The 19,691-nt window shown below is 39.7% G+C and overlaps 1 protein-coding gene across 2 annotated transcripts; it reads left to right on the forward strand.

The window, feature by feature from the left end:
• Window positions 1-3,854: 3,854 nt before the first annotated feature.
• On the forward strand, window positions 3,855-19,275 carry LOC137950930 (transcriptional corepressor SEUSS-like). 2 transcript variants are annotated; one of them, XM_068797596.1, is made up of 10 exons: window positions 3,855-4,156; window positions 4,249-6,075; window positions 6,154-6,273; window positions 6,789-6,837; window positions 6,948-7,162; window positions 7,834-7,902; window positions 8,779-8,876; window positions 10,066-10,159; window positions 10,513-10,582; window positions 17,868-19,275. In XM_068797596.1, exons 2-10 carry the CDS (start codon window positions 5,005-5,007, stop codon window positions 18,821-18,823), a joined length of 2,742 nt encoding a protein of 913 aa, XP_068653697.1. In that variant the 5' UTR covers window positions 3,855-4,156; window positions 4,249-5,004; the 3' UTR covers window positions 18,824-19,275. The 2 variants fall into 2 exon arrangements, with proteins under 2 accessions (XP_068653697.1, XP_068653698.1); XM_068797597.1 differs by having other exon boundaries at window positions 4,349-6,075.
• Window positions 19,276-19,691: the final 416 nt, after the last annotated feature.

Raw genomic sequence — 19,691 nt, forward strand, 5'->3', positions numbered from 1 at the left:
AAGTAGTTAAGGGGAAGAAGAATTGGAGAATGAGGATGAAGAAGAAAGTTAGAAAGTGACTCCTCTAACACTAGTGGAGATGTAGGTGTCTTAGAGCCAATACGAACTTTAGAACTCATAGAGATTGATGATGATGATCCCTCTTGTGAAGAGGAGAAGAAGAACCAACACCTGTTGGGAACAAGAGAAGGAGAAACTAGATTGCAAGAGAACTCTAGACTGACTCTAGAGTACCAATAGAAACTAGATTGTTAGGTTCCTTACTATGGGTACTGATTGTAATCACTTCTTAGTCTCGTGATGAGACTCTTTTGGATATAATGATTATTATTTTTTGAATAATATTTTGAAATACAATATTACATCTATGTGACTTTGTAGACTCATGATTTGTGTGATATGATTTGGATTATGGTTGTTATCGTGTGCTTATAATTAATTTAAACAATGCCCATTGATACAAAACTTGGGCAAAAAGGATATGAAATACGACAAAGCCAAAACTTTGAAATAACTAAGTCTCACTTGAAGATTGTAGAAGAAAAAATTGTGAAGTTAAGAAAGCAGTCCCATAAGGAACTTGAGAAAGAAGCCAACATATGATAAAGTCATGAAGATGAGATTGGGATAAGAAGAAAAGTTGTAAGATGGAAGGATGAAGAAGTCACCAAAGACAGAAGATCAAAATAAAGTTAAGAGTACTCAAAAGATCAAAAGACAAACAAGAAGGCAAACAAAAGAGTGAAGAAGAAGATAATAAATTAAAAAAGATGTATTGAATGGAACGTCACAAGAACATGATGTGATGAGGAAGGGGCAGAAACCTAGATATGAAGAAGAAAAATATAGCCCCAAAGGTCAATTATCCTAGATTAGGGAATGGAGCATCCTTAAGAGGTTGAAAATTACCCTCCAAGGAACCAATTTATGGGGTAAAAAATCAATTAAAATCCTTGCATCAAACTCAAGAGGAGCAAATGTGGCAAAAGGTATAAAACTCATGCATATGCATTCTTCTGCACCCAAAATTGTATATTGTTAGGAATATTTGTCATCATAAAAAGTAGGGAGAATGTTAATCTCAAGATCCCCATTGAGATAAATTTGATGATGATAAATTTAATGTACTACTAAAGATGTACATTAAGTATTTCTTAACAACACAAAAAAACCCTAAAAGGAAATTTTAAGCCGCAAAACCATTCAACTAGTTAAGGACCTTCTGAACAACCCACTAAAAAAGGGAACAAGAAGATTATGTTAGAAAGCACACCATCCAAATAGTCTAGTGTACTATTTGACTGAACACGAGAAAAAAACTATTGGGAAACAACTACCTTGGGCAGCATTAGAACAACTCATATGGATGCTCTCAACACGGTAAGCAAGAAAAGCTCATCTCTAAGAATGGAGAAGAGAGAATTGTGAATTAGGACCCTTTCATCCAAACTTCTGAACAACCAACCCAATGAAGGAAAGAAGAGAAAAAGAAGGAAACAAACCTCTTTATGAAGACCGTTCAACCAGATAGAGACTATCCAAATGGACATGGAAGAGAAAAGCTAATGGAAGCGTATGATATTATTTTAATACTTTTGGATATTTAAGTTTTTAAACTTGTATATAATATTAATCATTAAAAAGTAAAAAAATAAAAATTTCTTTTGTTTTTCATTTTCCTTGTGCATATAAACAAGATAAATCATATTTGTCATTTCTTTTCTCTTATTTTTCATGGACATCCAAACAATAGAAAATAAATTTTTTTCCTTACTTTTATTTTTTCTTTTGTTTCCTTTCCTCTTTACTTTTTGTGTTCCAAATACAGCCTAGAAGAATGTAAAATTCTTAACTCCTTTGGCTAGTTAGGTTGATTTGATCGTAGAAGAAAATTGCTTGGCCAATGTCATGAACATAGTTAGTTTGGTTACCTTCTTCATTGTAAAATTCTCAACAAATATAAAATTTTTAGTTTTTTTTTATAGTAAATGAAGAATGTCAAGGAAATGAAATACTATCAATATCCTATCAATGTTATGCCTCACCAACTACGCGGAAAGGTGTCTAGCTCTAGTTCAATCACAAAAACTATGGTCAAACCACTAAAGCTATTAGAACGACGTCACAAAGATAAAATTTTAAGCAAAAATAAGAAAGAAACAAATTGGGGCCCCTTGTACAAGGGGGCAATTCCCTGTCCTTCTCAATAATCGGTGTAACTATTTGCACATAGAGGAGGGGGCATCCAACAAGGTGTATGGCAGGTTGAGAGGAAAGGGAGGAGACCTCAATGCATCACACTCTATTCAACTAGCCTCGTTGGGTCATCTAAATTTGTTGTTTAACCACTAAATAGATAGCTAAAAGTATTTTTATGTTTTCAAGCTCAATTGAATTCAATTCATTTGGCCTATCCAATTTGGGGCCATTGGTATTAATACTTATCATCAATATCCTCATAAGGTAAGTGCATAACAACTATAAAATGTTGCAAAATTTTCCATTTACCATCAATATCCTCAAATGGCAATTGCATAACAACTAGAAAAGTTTGCAAAATTTCCACTGTAGATAGGTTGGAAAAAAACAAGAAGGTTAATGGAATCCAAAGATGCATAAGCCTACTTTCATTTTTTATCACTCTTATCTTTTTAAGCAAAAGACAACTCTCACCCATCTTTTTAGTTTTTTTTTTATCGGTACAAAACACTTTAGTTAGAAAACTTTATACTACATTTTCTAATAAGGATCAATAAGTAATGTTATAAAAATTGGCTTTATCACTGACCTATTAAGCCACTAGGTTTAATTCAACCAAATTTAATCGTTGATTGATCGAAGATGATATTATAATCATGCCCCTATCCCTGCTCTAACTTTTATATTTGTATTACATTTTTATATATTTTTTTATATTAGTTTTCAAAGACAACAAAAATTGAAAGTAGCCTAGGAAAAGAAAAATATTTTTTAAATTTTAATTACTTATACACTCTTATTGTTTCTTAAATGATACTTTTTTTAGGAAAATGAAGGTAATAAAAGTTCTTTTTAAGTGAGCGTATTTTAAAAAAAAAGGCTAAATCAGGACTAGAGGAAGAGGTCGCTAGAGAAGATTAGATATCAAACCCTATCACAAGGACAGATTCTACGTGTGAATTTGGGCTTTCTAAATGTCTACATCAGTTTTTTTCCACTTTCTTTTAAGATTAAATATTTTTAATAGCCGCTTCAATATTTCGTCTAGACCCTATTTTCTATTTTTATCATATAAAAATGAAAATTTTGAAATATAATTTATATTATAAATTTTAATTTATAGAATAAATAAAAATCTCAAATGTGGTATACAAGTGAGATAATGAGACTTAGCTGCAATAATTATTTCCATAAAAGTATAGTCTGAACCCGAACCGTTTTGGTTGGACCGATGGAGCAGGAGGCCGGGTCGGAGACCGGCATTCCCGGTAAAACCTTCGCAAGGTTGACAGCATTGGGTCCGGTCAATCGCCGATTAATTATTGTTTCGAAGTGGCAAAGCTGTCAAATTAGTCCACTTTTTATACTAGACCCACCCATTGCCGGTCAATCGCGCATGCATCCCCGGAATCATAGACCCATTCCTCCTAGCTTCGCTCATTCGCGCGAATGTCTTTACCCGGGTCCTCCTCGCGCCACGTCTCTTCATCCGACGGCCTGGATCCGAGGCTTTACCGTAATTATTAAGACATCTGAGGCTGGTTTAAGATTGATGTGGGAAGTCAGCATGTTATGCATGTATGTATGGAAGCCATGATGATTGTTGCAACCGGGCAGATTGAAAGATTTGACTTATTTGGAGAAGACGGTAAAGAAGAGAATGAAGAAGAATTCAATCGGATCCAATGGAATTTTGACGTCCGCAAAGACACAGCAGAGTCTTTCTCATACACAGCGCAGAGACGGAAAGAAGAAAATAAAGAAAAAAGGAAAAGAGGGAAAACAATATTGAGCAAGAGGAAGAAGATATATAGATTAGATAAAATCAGGAACAGGGAAAGAGCCTTCTGGGAGAGAAGGAGAAGAGAATCGATAACGGTTTTCGGTGCTGAAGAGTTGTGATCACTTTTCTTTGGTCAGAAGTGTCTAGAGTGCAGGAATTTGAGAACGCACACTGGTAAGTTTTTGAAATTTTTGTTCTCTTTTTTTTTTTTTGGGTTGTGTGGGTTTTATAGCTCGAAGTTTTTTTGTTGGTTGTGTTGGTATTAGTGTGAAGCCCTAGGTAGCGCTTTTTGAGGTTCGTCTTTAGCTCCAATTCCGGCGTTTAGGGCTCGATCGTGAAGTTGCCTGACTGTGTTTTGGCGGGTAGGGAGGGGTCTTCGACGAAGGGTGAATTTTTGAAGACTGTTGACTGGTTGAGCAGTGTTTGAATTAAGGGGTTTGCTGTGGGAGTCGTTTCCTCTGGTGACATTTGATTGCTTTGCGTGGCTGTGGGAAATTGTGGCGAAGATTGAGTTTGGTGCTTGGATGGATGAAAGGGATTTTGTATATGTTGTGACTGGTGGTGGAAGCAGTTTGATCTGTGGAAGAGGACGGCCATTAATTAGACTCTGAAATGTATTGGGTTTTTGATCAATGAGAGGATTATCTTCTGTCAGTTGTGGGTGTACTATGAAGGTCTTGCTTGAAAACTGTGGGCGGAAACTACTGGCAGTTGGGAAAATAGGATGTTTGGAATTGGACTGTGTTGCTTCGTTGTGGTTTTACTCGCTTCTTGTTATCAGCTTGTTACTTGTGGCTGTCCACTTAGAAGAAGAACATATTTTCTTAAATCAATGCTGAAGAAGGAGTGGGAAGTCTCGAGCTTTGCGTTTTTGGACGGAATGCTACTCGGACTAATCAAAAGGTCCAGCCTTTTGCTGCAATAAGTTGCTTATTTCGAATTTGTTGGTTGGTATCTTTCCATGTTGTTTTGGTTCAATTTATTCGTTTAGTTTCCAATTCTGGTTCTTGTTTTCGTAAACTATGGTGCCGTCAGGGCCTCCTACTCCCGTTGGAGGGGCCCAATCTGTCCCTCCGTCCCTTCTGCGTACAAATTCTGGCATTTTGGGAGCTCAAGGTGGTGCTGTGTCTTCACAATCTTCTTTCCCCTCACTCCTCTCCCCCCGTTCTCAGTTCAATAACATGAATATTCTTGGAAACATGTCCAACGTTTCATCCCTCCTGAGCCAATCATTTGGCAATGGCGGGTCCAATTCAGGGATTTCTGCTTCAGGGAACCTTCAACGTGCGGGCATGGACATGGGAGGGGCAGAGTCAGACCCACTTTCTGGTGTGGCTAGTAGCATGGCTGCTTTTAATCCTTCATTCTCTCAGCCAAACAGTGGAAACCCAAATCCATCAGTTCAAGTGCAAGGTCAACATTTCCAGAACCCATCTGGGACTCAAATGGGACCTGATCAGTCTCAACCTCACGAACTTGAGTCACAGAGCTTCCTTCACGGCCATCAGCCCATTCAACAGTTTTCTGTTCAGCAACAGCAACAACAGCAGCAACAGCTGCCACCACAGCATCAGCAGCAGCAACCACTCTATCAATCACTTCGAGGAGGTTTGAACAATGTGGGACCAGTTAAACTAGAGCCCCAATTCTCAAGTGAACAAAATGGTCCATTGCGTTCATTAGGACCTGTCAAATTGGAGCCGCAACAGCTTCAGTCTCTGAGATCTCTAGGTCCAGTCAAAATGGAGCCTAATAATTCGGACCAGTCCTTATTTCTACAGCAGCAGCAACAACAGCAGCAATATCTTCAAATGTCTAGGCAATCCCCTCAAGCTGCTGCAGCTCAAATGAATCTTTTGCAACAACAGAGGATTTTGCAATTGCAACAGCAGCAGCAGCAGCAGCAGCAGCAGCAACAGCAACAACAACAACAGCAAATGTTGAAGGCTCTCCCTCAGCAACGGGCTCCATTGCAGCAGCAGTTCCAACAGCAGAATTTACCTGTCAGAAGCCCTGTCAAAACCATCTATGAACCTGGAACGTGTGCTCGGAGGTTGACTCACTATATGTATCACCAGCAGCACAGACCAGCAGTAAGGCTTTTGCCTGAACAATGATCACTAAGTTTGATGCTGTTTCTGGTTCATTGGCTCATATGTTTCTTTTTGCAGGACAACAACATTGAGTTTTGGAGAAAATTTGTTGCTGAATACTTTGCCCCTCATGCAAAGAAAAGGTGGTGTGTGTCTCTATATGGAACTGGGCGACAGACTACTGGTGTTTTCCCTCAGGTTGCTGTCTATTTTGATTTTGCTAACAAATCTCATTCTTGAGAGTTCATTATGCGATATTGTTTTTGGAAGTCCTGGAACTTTCCAATAATAAGACATTGGTTTTTTTACTTCGATAGTTGAAACTGGGATATATTTGAATTTATATTGAAATCTTTCTGGAGGAAAATGTCCTAGCGTTTCACCAAAAACCCCTCATACATGTTTCAAGAAATGTCATGGCTGTTGTTACTGATTGTTATATCTGTAAACATTGGCTATACCAGTAAAGATCTGGTAAACTACAATTTCCTACTGGGACTATGTTTCACACCGATGATGTAATCATCATTAAGCATATGAGAGGATAAAGCAAATTAGAAAAAAATTGAACTACTCTACCAGAAAAATTATTGGTTATATGAGACTATTCACTATATCCACTCCATACTTTCGCCATCCCAGAGTTGCACCCTTCTATTATACTTTGTTATTTTCTTCTTATTTGAAATGTTTATTTTCTTGCAATTCTGTAGGACGTATGGCACTGTGAAATATGCAATAGGAAACCTGGTCGTGGTTTTGGTATGTAATTCATATTTCAAGATTCCATTTTCTTTTTAGGATTCACCTAGGATTATTGGCTCTGTCAGTTACCTCATTCTTTTTTTTTTTTTTGTGACTTTTGTGATCAGAAACTACTGTGGAGGTCTTACCCAGGCTTTGCAAAATAAAATATGATAGTGGTACTCTGGAGGAGCTTCTTTATGTTGATATGCCTCGTGAATACCAGAATGCATCTGGACAAATTGTCCTTGATTATGCAAAAGCAATACAAGAAAGTGTTTTTGATCAATTGCGTGTAGTACGTGATGGTCAACTTCGTATTGTCTTCTCTCCTGATCTTAAGGTTGGATGTTTTAGCTAGTTTTCCCTACAGTTGTTTTAATGGTTTTTGAAAGATCTATGGGGTTGATTTTTAAGTTTGAACTGCCTGAGAGGCTAACTATGACTCCTGCTGTACCTGTGTCTGAAACCAAACCTGATTGTATAACCTTAAGACTACCCTTAAAAATGCTAAACCTAGTAACAGGATGTTAAGCCTAATCCTCAAACCTAAAACAAGGGACACCACTAGGCACTCTACAGAGGGACCAGAAAGCAGCAATGGTGACAGCATGCACTATCCTTAAATCTTTTGATAACTCCTACAATTTCTTATTTCTTTCGTGCATTATTTAAAATAGGACACTTAAATATAACTCTATTTTAGTTCTTTAAAAAAAAAAACTACTTTGAAAAGGGTAACTTTGCATAAGCTAGACTATAGCTTTGGAAATTAGTGTAAATTCTTGCCAGAATTATTTCATGTTTGTAACATCAAAATCATAATTCAACAAAACAATTGTAGATTATTTAGGTTATAATCTTAGGAAGATGATGGGAATTACTTGAGTGAGAAAATTGCACCTGCCCCTAGTGGTAAATCTGAAACAGAAAGTTGTAGATGTACTCTGATGTATTCCTAGAATTACTCCATACTAATTCATATTATGACTAATGCACGTAATTCTTTTACAGATTTGTTCATGGGAATTCTGTGCTAGGCGCCATGAAGAGCTTATTCCTAGAAGATTGATCATCCCTCAGGTAAGCTTGGAAAAAACCTTATTTTGGGGCTTAAATAAAATAGCTCCTAAGAAGTGTTGATTTTGTTGTTTTTTATGTGCTTTAAGAGTCAGACTGGTTTTGGGGACTGCATCTGAGCCATGTACTCACCACATGAGTGGGGACTATATTTTTTATGTCTTGTAGTCCTTCCTTCTTGTTCACTCTGAAATATAACAGCATGAAATGAGAAACCTATGGTTGTAAGAGTTCCTTAGACTTTGATTGTTTTTTTTTTTTTTTTTTTTTTTTTTTGAGGAAGGTGATAGTTCATTGCGGAACCTATGTCTTGTAATCCTCGTCTTTGATTGATGTCTATATCTGATTATTCTTTTTCCTTTTTGTAGCTGCTTCTATGGTCTTGATATCATGCAATGTCTGGATATGGGAAGTGCAAATAATTAATTTTTAAAGTGCATGTTTTGTTTTTCCATTTCCTCCTTCTGCACTATGGTTATCCACATTATACTACTTCTTTTGGCTCTTTATGCTTTATTATTAGAATTTTTCTTTATTTGGTTTATTTCCTTCTTTAAATTTGATTATTTATTTTTAGTGTTTGTTGGCAAGATCACTGCTTGTTGGGCTTGCTTAAATTTCAAATCAAGTTTAAATTTGGGTTTTTATGTCATGTCTATGTTGTTTTTATTTTTAAGTGCCTTCACAGACTCTTGTAAAATTCTTTTATTAGATTTCTTCTCTGTTTTGTTTGTTTCCTTGTTTGAATATGGCTATTGTTCCTTTTTATTACATAGAAGTATTTGATGACAAGATTTACTGCCGGTTGTGCTTGCTTGAATTCTAACTCAAGTATATTATGTGGTTATACTGTTTTTATATTGGGCTTCTCCTTTGCAGGTTAGTCAGTTGGGTGCAGTGGCTCAGAAGTATCAGACTGCTACTCAAAATGCATCATCCACCTTATCTGCTCAAGACTTGCAGAATAACTGTAATATGTAAGAGCTGTTAATGTTTTTTTTTTGTGTCTATACCACTGATTTTCTTATGCCGCCTCTTTTTTGTTACTGAACTAAGGAAAAAAATTTCTTCACACTGCTTATCCGGCTGAAAATCCTGAGGAAATATTTTTGTGTCCTTTGTTATTGCAAAAATCTGTTTTTCGCTGCTGGAAATGATATAACAAATTAGCTGTTGCTGTGGCACCATACTGGAACTATAATGGCTGCTCTGTTCTGTTGAGAAGTATTTTTTTTAATTTTTTTTCACTGTCTGGTGTTGCTTGTCTTTGTCTAAATTGCCCCGCATACAGTTAAACTTGTTAACAGAAACTCTGCATTAAGTCCTAAAAAGTGTGATACACCTTGTGACCCTGAATGACCACTGAAATGATATACTTGATGTTTTTTACTGTTTTTTTGTCAGAGATCTCATCATTTCCTCTAGTTGCAGCAATTTTTTTTTTTTTTTTTGGGTGATTTGACTGATTAATAATTAGCTTATAAACAGGAAGGTTCTGGCCTCAAACACTTGAGTCAACCCATTTAACCTGGGATATAAAATGTTGTAAATTATGAAAATTTTGATAATCTCAAAGCTAAGTTTCTGTTTGCTCAGAAGATAAGGGTTCTCCAACTGAAAAATCTTTGTGATATTTAACTGAAGGAATGACTTATCTGCTATTAAAGAACACTCTTCTGAATATTATTTTATACATTATTCTGGCATTACAAGAAGCCCCTAACTTGCCTGCTACTTGATTTTCTCATTTGGGATTGTATAGATAAATTTATTGTAATGTACTGATATTTTCTACTTTTTTATTCCATACGCTCATTGTTTCATTTGTTTGGCCTGCAATTATGATTGGTTACCAATGATAATTATTGCAAGTCAATTTTCCAGCTATCGTCTTCTTTGTGGGATAACAGGAAAAAAATGCAGTTTTTTCTTTTTGTTGGGTGCTTGTGTTTCTATGTTCACTTCAATCTGCTACACTGGAAATTTGTCATGATGTGATAAATCACATTAACTCTTCTAACCTGACTACTTTCGTAGGTGATGTTATTTATTTATTTTTGAGTTTTTTTTTATTAGACGGCTGGATGTCTTTTATCATTTCTTTCAACATTGCTGCTCTTAGGTGGTTTAATCTTGTTGATTTTACAAACTTCTGGTTTGCTTTAGGTTTGTAGCATCTGCTCGTCAATTGGCAAAAGCATTGGAGGTGCCTTTGGTAAATGATTTAGGATATACAAAAAGATATGTTCGTTGCCTCCAGGTAATTTGCTCTATCCATTGCCTCCAATATATAATCCTTGCTGTGTTGGCTTCATCTCATCAATGCTTCAGCTGACCATCTACAGACATCCTTTTTTTTGTAATGGTGATAAACCATCTACAGACATACTATTTTGAACTTTATGAGCAATTCTGCCAAAGTTAGCTTAATTAAGTTCAATCGACCTATTAATATTTCTGAATATCAAGAAGATGCGTGTCATATTTCCTATCATTGGAGGAAGAAAAAAGACTGATAATATGCCAAGAGGATTCCCAGAGAATTCTCTCTTGTTATGTTGTTATTTTCTATGTTGCCTAAAGGTGCATTAATTGTTTTTTTCATAACTGCAGATATCAGAGGTGGTTAATAGTATGAAAGATTTGATTGATTATAGCAGAGAAACAGGCACTGGACCCATGGGTAAGTGACAGGCCTTGTCTTATTGAAGTTACCAGAGGTTAGAAAGTTATTTGATTATCTAATGCTTTAAGAATAATATACAGATCTTGTTTTTTGTTGTCATCTTGTTTTCTCCATTTATCCTGTAAATAGAACTTACATGATACCAAATTTCTTCTTGTGATTGAAAAGCTGAAATCTCAGTCATTTATATTCTAGTTCTGGCAACTACAGATTATCAAAAGTTACCATGTGTTATTTTGTTATGGAACTCTTTTTCTTTTTCTTTTTTTCAAAATGTCGCTCTGCGCGCCCGTGTGCGTAGGAAAGACCGTGCAAGAGAGAGCCCCTCCAACGGTCACCGTCACTCCGGTAGGGCTACCACAATCACTTCCGACACCGGCCGAAGGAGTGTCGAAGCAGCATCGCGCAGAACCGAAAGAGATTTCTCTTCACGGCAAGGAAGAAAATCCACCAAAAGGTCGGACACATCCAACCACCACTCCGGTGAGCCTCCAGAGTCTCCGACGGAAGACCATGACACCTGCTAGACGACGGTCTCTCGATTGAAGAAGCGGAATAACCTTTTCCTCTTCAACTATGGAAAATGCAAAGTTACCATCGAGCGAGTCATTCGGAAATCTGGTTCGGTGATCCGCATCTCTTCAGCAAACGGATCAAAACTTTCCTTCATCTGCGTTCCAACAGAAGTGATCTCTAGTTTCAGAAAGCGACCATCAAAACGGAAAGATCCCGCCAACTCTGGTCGCAGGATTTGATTTTACTCTTCTTGGTGACTACCTTCCGTGGTCGCCGGGAATGTCAGGTCACCCATTGAAGAGGAACCTCTGTTTTGGCAAGATTATTCATCTCTGAGGCCACAAACTCGGGTTGTGGCCGGAGGGAGCTAGCCACAACTCTCCAATGCTTCTCCCCGACGATGCTAGAGCGAAGTTCCCACCCCTCCTCCACGAGACCCCCCCCCCCCCCCCCCAATCACACAGAAACCTCCAAAATCATTCAAATACCACCAAATCTTCTCCAAGACGGGCGAAATTTTTTGCCCTACTCCATTCTAGTCCAAACATCCCCCGACATCATCAAATCCAGCATTCTTCATTGGCTAATTGACGAACTCCACCTCCTCTACACTCATAGAATCTCCTACCTCAGCCCCCAAACTTAGCTTGTTCATTTCGGAACCCAGTAGGAGTCTTCTGCGGCTCTTGCTCTCACACCCCACACCACTCAGGCATTACCAGAGTGGCTCCCCTCGGCACCCTTCTGCCAATACGGCTAATGGGTTACTATCACTGGACTCCTTGTTGAGCTCTGACAAAACACGGTATTCTTGAGAGTCATCTCTGAGTTTGGCTCCATCATTGCTTTGGACCCACTAACTGAGCATTGCCGCCCCCCCCCCCCCCCCCCCCCCCCCCCAGGCATTTTTATAGCTGGCACTAGATCTATTCTCTTTGATCCCCCCAACTTTCCTTCCCACTTATTCGCCACACCACTCACCCACCCACCCATCTCAGTCCCCCACATAAATTATTCCTCACCTCGACAAAATTTATTCCAACCCTGCAGCTGCCATCCACCCCCTTGGATAATGGACTCTCCTCCCTCCAAGATATCCCCTTGCCACCTACCAACGTCGAAATAAAGGCCAGCCAAGACAGTTTCTCTAGGGAGGACCCAATGCTACCACTCGATACCCCCGTAATCCAGAGATGGGAGGCTTCATCTTTCCAGAGCCGATGAAAGAGCTAAAAATTTTGTGGTTGCTCTCCAGACAGAACAACATAAATACAACCCAGAGACCTGGGCCTAGATAGTGGAACTTGCCAGGGTGATGGGCACTGTCTTCACGAAGCCTCTCTCGGGAGATAACCACCCATCCGATAAGTCAAAGAAGAAGAAAAATGATCAATGATTATTCTCTCCTAGAATGTCCGTGGAATAGGGTCTGCGTCGTTTCACTCTATTTGGGACCTCCTTGCCTCTACTAAGGCAAATGTAGTTGTTCTTCAAGAAACCAAGGTGGATTGTCATCCCCTTGGCTATATTCGAGAGTTGTGGCACCTTAAGTAGCCTGGTTGAGTTTCATTGGATGTAGTGGGATCGGTTGGCGGCATCCTACTAGTGTGGGACACCAGTACCATAGAGCTGCTTGATCGATGTTGTGACTGCTTCTTAGCCAACAATGATTGGCTCCAACTTTATAGCAATGTCACAGGCAAAGTTCTCAATCGGGTCGTCTCTGATCATTGGCCGATTATGGTCGATACCCATTTTGCCCCCCCCCCCCCTTTTCAGTTTCAACAATAGCCCCTCTTTTGACCCCTCTATCCTGTCCTTTTGGGAGAGAATGATCGTTGCTGGCCCAAGCGGGTGGACCTTCCCCGTCAAGCTCAAGTTGTTGAAGCCGTTGCTGCGGTCCTGGGCCTCTACGAAGAAGGCCTCTTCCTCGGCTGAGAGAGCCTCTGCCCTTGCTCGGATAGCCGCTCTAGACTCAGAGGAGGAGTCTAGAGGACTCTCTTCTTTAGAAGTTACTCAAGAGGTTTGCCCTTCAAGGGCAAATGCAGTACTTTGCCCACAATGAGCTTGTGCACTGGAAGAAATGTGCAAGATATAAGTGGCCCTTTGATTGGGATGCTAATACTAAATTCTTTTACGCAGTAACCTCTGCACGAAGAAGAGTCAACCGCATAAATGGTGTGACTGCCTCAGATCAAACTCTTATTTCAGACTCATTCGTGATTTTTTTTGCAGATTTCTATTCTAATTGCCGGCCAGTTCGCCCTTTCTTCCAAAGAGTTCACTTCCAGGCTATTCCATTGGCTACAATTAGTCTCATCAAGCTCCCCTTCTTCAGTCGAGAAATTGAAATTGCAGCCCTGGGTCTTCCTCTGGATCACGCTTTGGGCCTAGACGGATTTAACGGGGAACTCTCTCGCTGATGCTGGCCCTTCACCAGAGTCGACATTGCTTGCATGGCGTGCTCCTTCTATTAGCATGGCATCAAATATAGGAGCATCAGAGCTTCGTTTATTGCCCTCATCTCTAAAAAAGTTGGGGCAGTACTCCCATCCGATTTCCAACTGATTAGTCTATCCACCAATGCATATAAGGTGATTGCGCGCCTCCTTGCTAATCACCTTAGGGCAGTTCTCCCTATTGCCATTCATCATGGTCAGAGTGTTTTTATCAAGGGAAGGAACATGATTCGGCCATGGCTTGTCACGAGCTCATCCTCCACTTCAAGGTTTTAAAGCTCCCCAGATTCATCCTCAAGCTTGATTTAGAAAAAGCCTTCGATAGAGTTAACTGGAAGCTTCTGAACACCCTCCTGGGGAAGAAGGGATTCAGGGAAAAATGGTGCTTTTTGGATTCAAAGATGCATCTCCTCTGCAAGCTACACCGTTCTTCTCAACGGAATGGTTTGTCGGTATTTTAAGGGAACCAGGGGAATCAGACAGAGAGACCCCCTTTCCCCTTTGCTTTTCAATGTGGTAGTAGAATATCTGTCCTCCTCGATACACTTGGCCAAGAACTTGGGATGGCTCCTCCCCACGACGGATTGCACAACCTTTGATATTCTGATCCTCCAATTTGCAGATGATACTATTTGTTTTGCGGTTGGTACTATGGATCAAATTAGAAAACTGTGTGCTGTTTTGGAATATTTGAATTGGCTTCTGGTTAGAACATCAATTGGAAGAAAACCACTTTTCTAGGTTACCACATCGTTTCATTTGTGCTTCGGGGTATGACTGACTACTTGGGATGCTCCTTGGGAAATTTGCCAATTACATATCTAGGGCTTACACTTTTTGACTCTCGGCCTTTGGCATCACTCTGGTCCCCTCATTGAGAAATTTGAAAAGAGACTAGCTACTTGAAGGAGTAAGCTTCTATCTACAGCAGGGCGCCTCACTCTCCTCAAGTCTTGTTTGACAACGCTGCCAAACTATCTGCTATCATTCATGCACTCTCTAGCCTCCGTTTGCTCCAAGATTGATGCCATCCGTCGACGATTTTTCTGAGGAGGATCAGAAGACACCTTCAGTTATCATGTGGTGAGTTGGAAAGATATTTGCAGGCCTCGTAGTAGGGGAGGATTAGGCATCCGACTTACGAAGGAAGTGAACAAAGCCCTTATGTTTAAATGGATTTGGAACTTCAACATCAAGCATAACAGCCTATGGAGAGATATGGTCAGGTTCTAACTTCAATTTTCGGGTGCCTGGTGGAGAGAGGGTGGCATCACTCGCCTCCAATCCCTGATATGGAAATCAATTTATAAGCTCTTCCCAGTATTCAAAGATACAACTTCCTTTCACACAGGCAATGGAAGGACCCTCCTCTTCTGGTCGGATGAATGGTGCGGCCCTCGCCCCTTCTCGGAGAACTTCTCGAGGCTGTCTATGGTGGCTAGGGACCTCTCTTGCTCAGTGGCTGATTCTTGGAGGAATCATTCGTGGATTCTCCTATTCTGTCGGGGACTAATTGATGAGGAAACTTTGGCTTTTTGCTCTATCGTATCCAGACTCAGCAGTTCTATTATCCGTGAGCATGCAGTTGATGAACTGACTTGGAAGCCCAACATTAATGGTCATTTCATTGTTGCTTCCGCCTACTCTCATATTAGAACGCAAAACTACAATATGCATGAGCACATGGCAAACCTGGTATGGAAGCTCTCAACGCTATTTAAAATCAAATTTTTTGTGGTCGGCCATTAGAGAATAGATCCTCACATTTGGCAACCTTCATAGAAGAGGCTTCACCGCCCTTAATCGTTCTTGTCCCCTTTGTGGTGTATGCAATGAGACAATTCAGCATGTTTTCTTACATTGTGGATTTTCTTGGCAAGTCTGGATGAAGATTTTTCAGAAGATTGGGCCTCAAATGGGGCTACACCAGGACCTCTTTGGTACCTATGAGATGGTTATGGGGATCCACCTTCCTTTGTTGGGCAAGTTAATTATTTTGGCATGTCTTGTGCATGTCCCATGGTGCCTATGGCTCGAGCGAAATAACTGGAGATTCAACTCCAAAGCTAGCACCCCGGACAATACGGTTTCACATGTTGTGGGCCTTATCTTGAGTTGGTTACATACCAGGAAAGAGTTTGCTGCTTTATCGGGTGTTTCCCTTCGGGAAATTTGGGGTTTGATTGCCCTTGCAGGATTTCAGTTATGGTCATTTGGGATCCTCCCCTTGCGATTGCATCAAACTCAATTTAGATGGTAGTGCTATTGGTTGTCCTGGGCCGGCTGGAGCAGGTGGTGTTTTCAAAGGTAGCAATGGAGACCCTGTTCTATCTTATACTGTGCCGGCGGGCATTGCTGATTCAAATACTGCTGAAGTGAGTGCTCTTCTATTCGGCCTCCGAATCTTCAAGGTATGTCTCCCTGGCAAATTGATTATTGAAGGAGACTCAAAGACTGTCATTTGTTGGTGTCCAAAAGATAGCTCCCCCCCTTGGCGCCACTGTCCTATCACTGATTGTATTGTTGACATTGCATCCATTCATTGTAGTTGGAATCTCATTCTTAGATCAGCCAACTCTTTGGCTGATAAATTGGTAAAATTCGGAACTTCCTAGCAATCTTTCATTGTTTGGGAAGGTTTCTCCCCTTTGTAATTTGCTCGCTTGAGCTTTTGCAGAGTGCCCTCTAATGCTCATGATTTCTTTTTAACTCAACATCCATTTATTGTTTTTTTTGTGATTTTTGTGTTTTAAAAGATTTTAAAAGCCTTGAGTAACAATATCATCTTTGGCAATAAGTCCACTCTGCAAAGATGGAACTATGCTTTTGGCTAAATATTCCTTCCTACTCTGTGCCATTAAGGGCGTGTTATCCCAAACTAATCATAATATCGTTATCATTACTAGTGTTATATATGTTGTGTGCTATGTTGATACTTTTAGGGGTATTGCTCTGGTTTACTGAGTACCACCTTTTGTATCGCACAACATACTCTTGTAATACTTACAATTTTGGGGCCACTGCTGTTCAATGTTTGGAAAGAACTAGTGAAGTCAAGGTTTACATTCTCAGTAAAAGTACTATTCAAAAACATTGCAAGTATACAAAACAGAGAACCGTGTAATGGGATTGATCTTTACATGAAAAGAAGAAAAAGTAGTCCTTATATTCCTTGTAATCTTACCATGATTCTTTGATCCCAGTTGCAGTAATTTCTAACTGCTTCTCTTGTTTCCTGTGTTTGAACATAAGATTCAGTTCTTTTCCATATTTGGCATCTGAAACTTTCACCTTTGTGTAAGTTCTTTCAACTGTTGCCAATTGTTGACACGGCCCACTAACCCAGCTCTGGCTGAACTTAATCTGGCATATGTTTCTATTGACTCGGCTATTAGCTCCTATTCAACACTCAATTCAAAATGGTTCTGGAGTACAGCTTCCCATCTCCGGCATCTGTCTTCAGCTTGTTCCTTTTTTTTTTTTTTTTTTTTTTTTCTTTGGGTTATAACAAAGAGAAAAAAGACTCAACTAAGAATCCTCCCCAGGGAGACAAAGGATCACAACAAAAACTAAAAGCCAAGAAGCAAATACCCCCAAGAGAAGAAGTGTCAAAGGGGGAGTGAGGCCCATACTGCAAGGTGTTGCCTGCTGACAGGGGTGCATTGCTTAGAAACATTTGTGTTCTTATATAAGTCTACTATGTCATCAAAGTACAATAAAAAATGACTGCAGACAGTTGCTCAAGGTTAGTAAACTTCATTGGGGAGGTTTACCTGACTCATGTTGCCCAGAAAAAGAAATAGCAACCCCTCATTTACTGCTTTTCTTGTCAGATTCTTTCTTTGTATATTTGCTTTGTGTATATGTGCTTATTATTTAATTAAAAAAATTGCTCTTTGTTTGTGCTTGTGTTGATTCATTTGAAAATTATCATTTTCATCCAGAAAGACAAACGAATGATATTGCAGTATTTACTTTTTCTAATCTTTTGCTTTGTCTGTGGGGATGTTTATGTAGCTGCTTGGTGGATTCTAGTTGTCTTGCACCTATTTGAGTAGTTTTAGTAGATTGTTTTCTTAGCTTCTATTGCATAAAAACTGATGCGTCTTTTTTTATTGTTTTGAGTTTTTAGACAGTTAGCATTCTGAATTTTTTCCTTGGAAGTGATGTGTACCATGGTCCCTGGTATCTTGATATCAGCTTGTTTACAACGGTTACTGCAAAAACTCTGTTATTTGTGCCGCTGTATGTGTTCCTTTGTTTACTCATTTCCGTTTTTATAATCTAATCATTTTTTTCTGGTGCAGCAAGTTTGATAAATTTTCCTCGAAGGACTGCTCTATCATCTGGGCCCCACACTCGAGGCCAACAGCCTGAGGAGCAGCAGCCCCTTGCACAGAATAATTCAAACACTGACCAGACCTCTGTGCAGGCTGCTTCTGTGCAGATTCCTCCTAGTAATGGTGTAGTAAGTGTAAATAACCCCCTCAACAATGCCCCATCCACCAACTCCACCTCCGCTACAACTATTGTTGGACTGCTCCACCAAAATGCAATGAACTCTTCACAAGAAACTCCCATCAGCAATGCAAATAGCCCCTATGGTGGGCCAGGTCCAAGCGTTCAGATCCCATCAGCCAGCTCTTCAACATCACTCCCTCAGTCTCAACAGCCTAACCCTGCATCTCCCTTCCAATCACCCACCCCTTCCACATCTAACAATCCTCAACAAAATTCCCACAGCACCTTACCTCCCTCAGCGACTACAAACTCCCCGACAAATATCTCCATGCAACCATCACAATCCAATGATGCTGACCCAAATGATTCTCAAAGTTCTGTCCAACAAATTATACAAGAGATGATGATGTCATCACAACTGAGTGGAGGTAACAACATGGTGGGTATGGGAACCTTGGGAAATGAGATGAAAGGCATCAATGGGATGGTACAAACAGGTACAGTAGGTCTAAATGGCGGGACGTGCCTGGTTGGGAATGGAATAGCCAATGGTTCAGGTATAAGTGGTGTTGGATTCGGTAATATCAGTGGTATGGGTCCTACTGCAACTGCTAGTGGAATCAGAGCTACCTTGGGCAGTAATAACTCAGTTGCTTTGAATGGAAGAGCCACGATCGGGTCGATGCCAGCAGACCCTAGCATGAACCACCAGAATCAAGATTTGGGTAGCAGGCTCTTAAGCGGCCTTGGGTCAGTAAACAGCTTTAATAATCTCCAATTTGATTGGAAGTCATCACCGTGAAGAGGCCTCATCAGTTCTATCGATGTGTTTTCTTTACACGAAAGAGGGGTGCCAAAGCCAGAGAGGAAGAAAGTCCTACATCAGGATGGGGCAGCCCCTCCCCCGTGATTCCGAAAGTCGATATACCCTAGTTTTCCCAGGCCTCTCCTTTCAGTTTGTACCTGTACTAATTCTATTGAGAATGGGAATATATAGTTTTGCATCCTTCTCTTGGGACGTTATATGGTGCTTGTCTCTTCATTTCTCAATGTCGTTTTAACATTACTTGCAAGGGCAGGGTTGGCAGTCTTGCTGTATCAGTGGTTTTCACAGCACATCGAAAAAGGAGGGCAAAAGAGTGCAAAAACGTTCTTTGGTGGATCTTGATGCTTCATACGATGGGGGTTTTGAGTTTCTCTTAAATGTACACGACGGATATGCTGTCTATTTTGAGAGTAATCTACTTATATTTGGGAATCGTTTTTGTTTCGTCTGTTCCACAAAGCTGCTCAAGGTTTATATAATTGAAAGTATTCTACTGTTTCTCATATTAACGATGACCCATACTCTTTGAAAATTTCAGAACATTTTCTTGAACTTCTCGACAGGTCATTGTTATCTTCTCATTTTTGTTCGAAATGGACCTGACCACTTATGTAGGTCGAGCTAATTCTGGCAACATTGATTGATACTAATTGAAAAAACCTTAAAAAAGGTTTTCTGAAGCAATAATCATCAATCAGACGGTACACAATTTAGATCAAATAAACTTTTGAATCGATTCTTTCATGTCAACTATACAATCTTGCTTTTGGTAATCAAAGCTAATAAATTATTGAGCTACAGATTTTATTTCTTTAATTGTCTTAGGCAGTTATTTATTTCCGAC

This window comes from Aristolochia californica, unplaced genomic scaffold, assembly GCF_029961685.1.
Source record: "Aristolochia californica isolate CCGP_79_NKW_82.1479 unplaced genomic scaffold, dmAriCali1.0.hap1 SCAF_14, whole genome shotgun sequence".
Taxonomy (NCBI): Eukaryota; Viridiplantae; Streptophyta; class Magnoliopsida; order Piperales; family Aristolochiaceae; genus Aristolochia; species Aristolochia californica.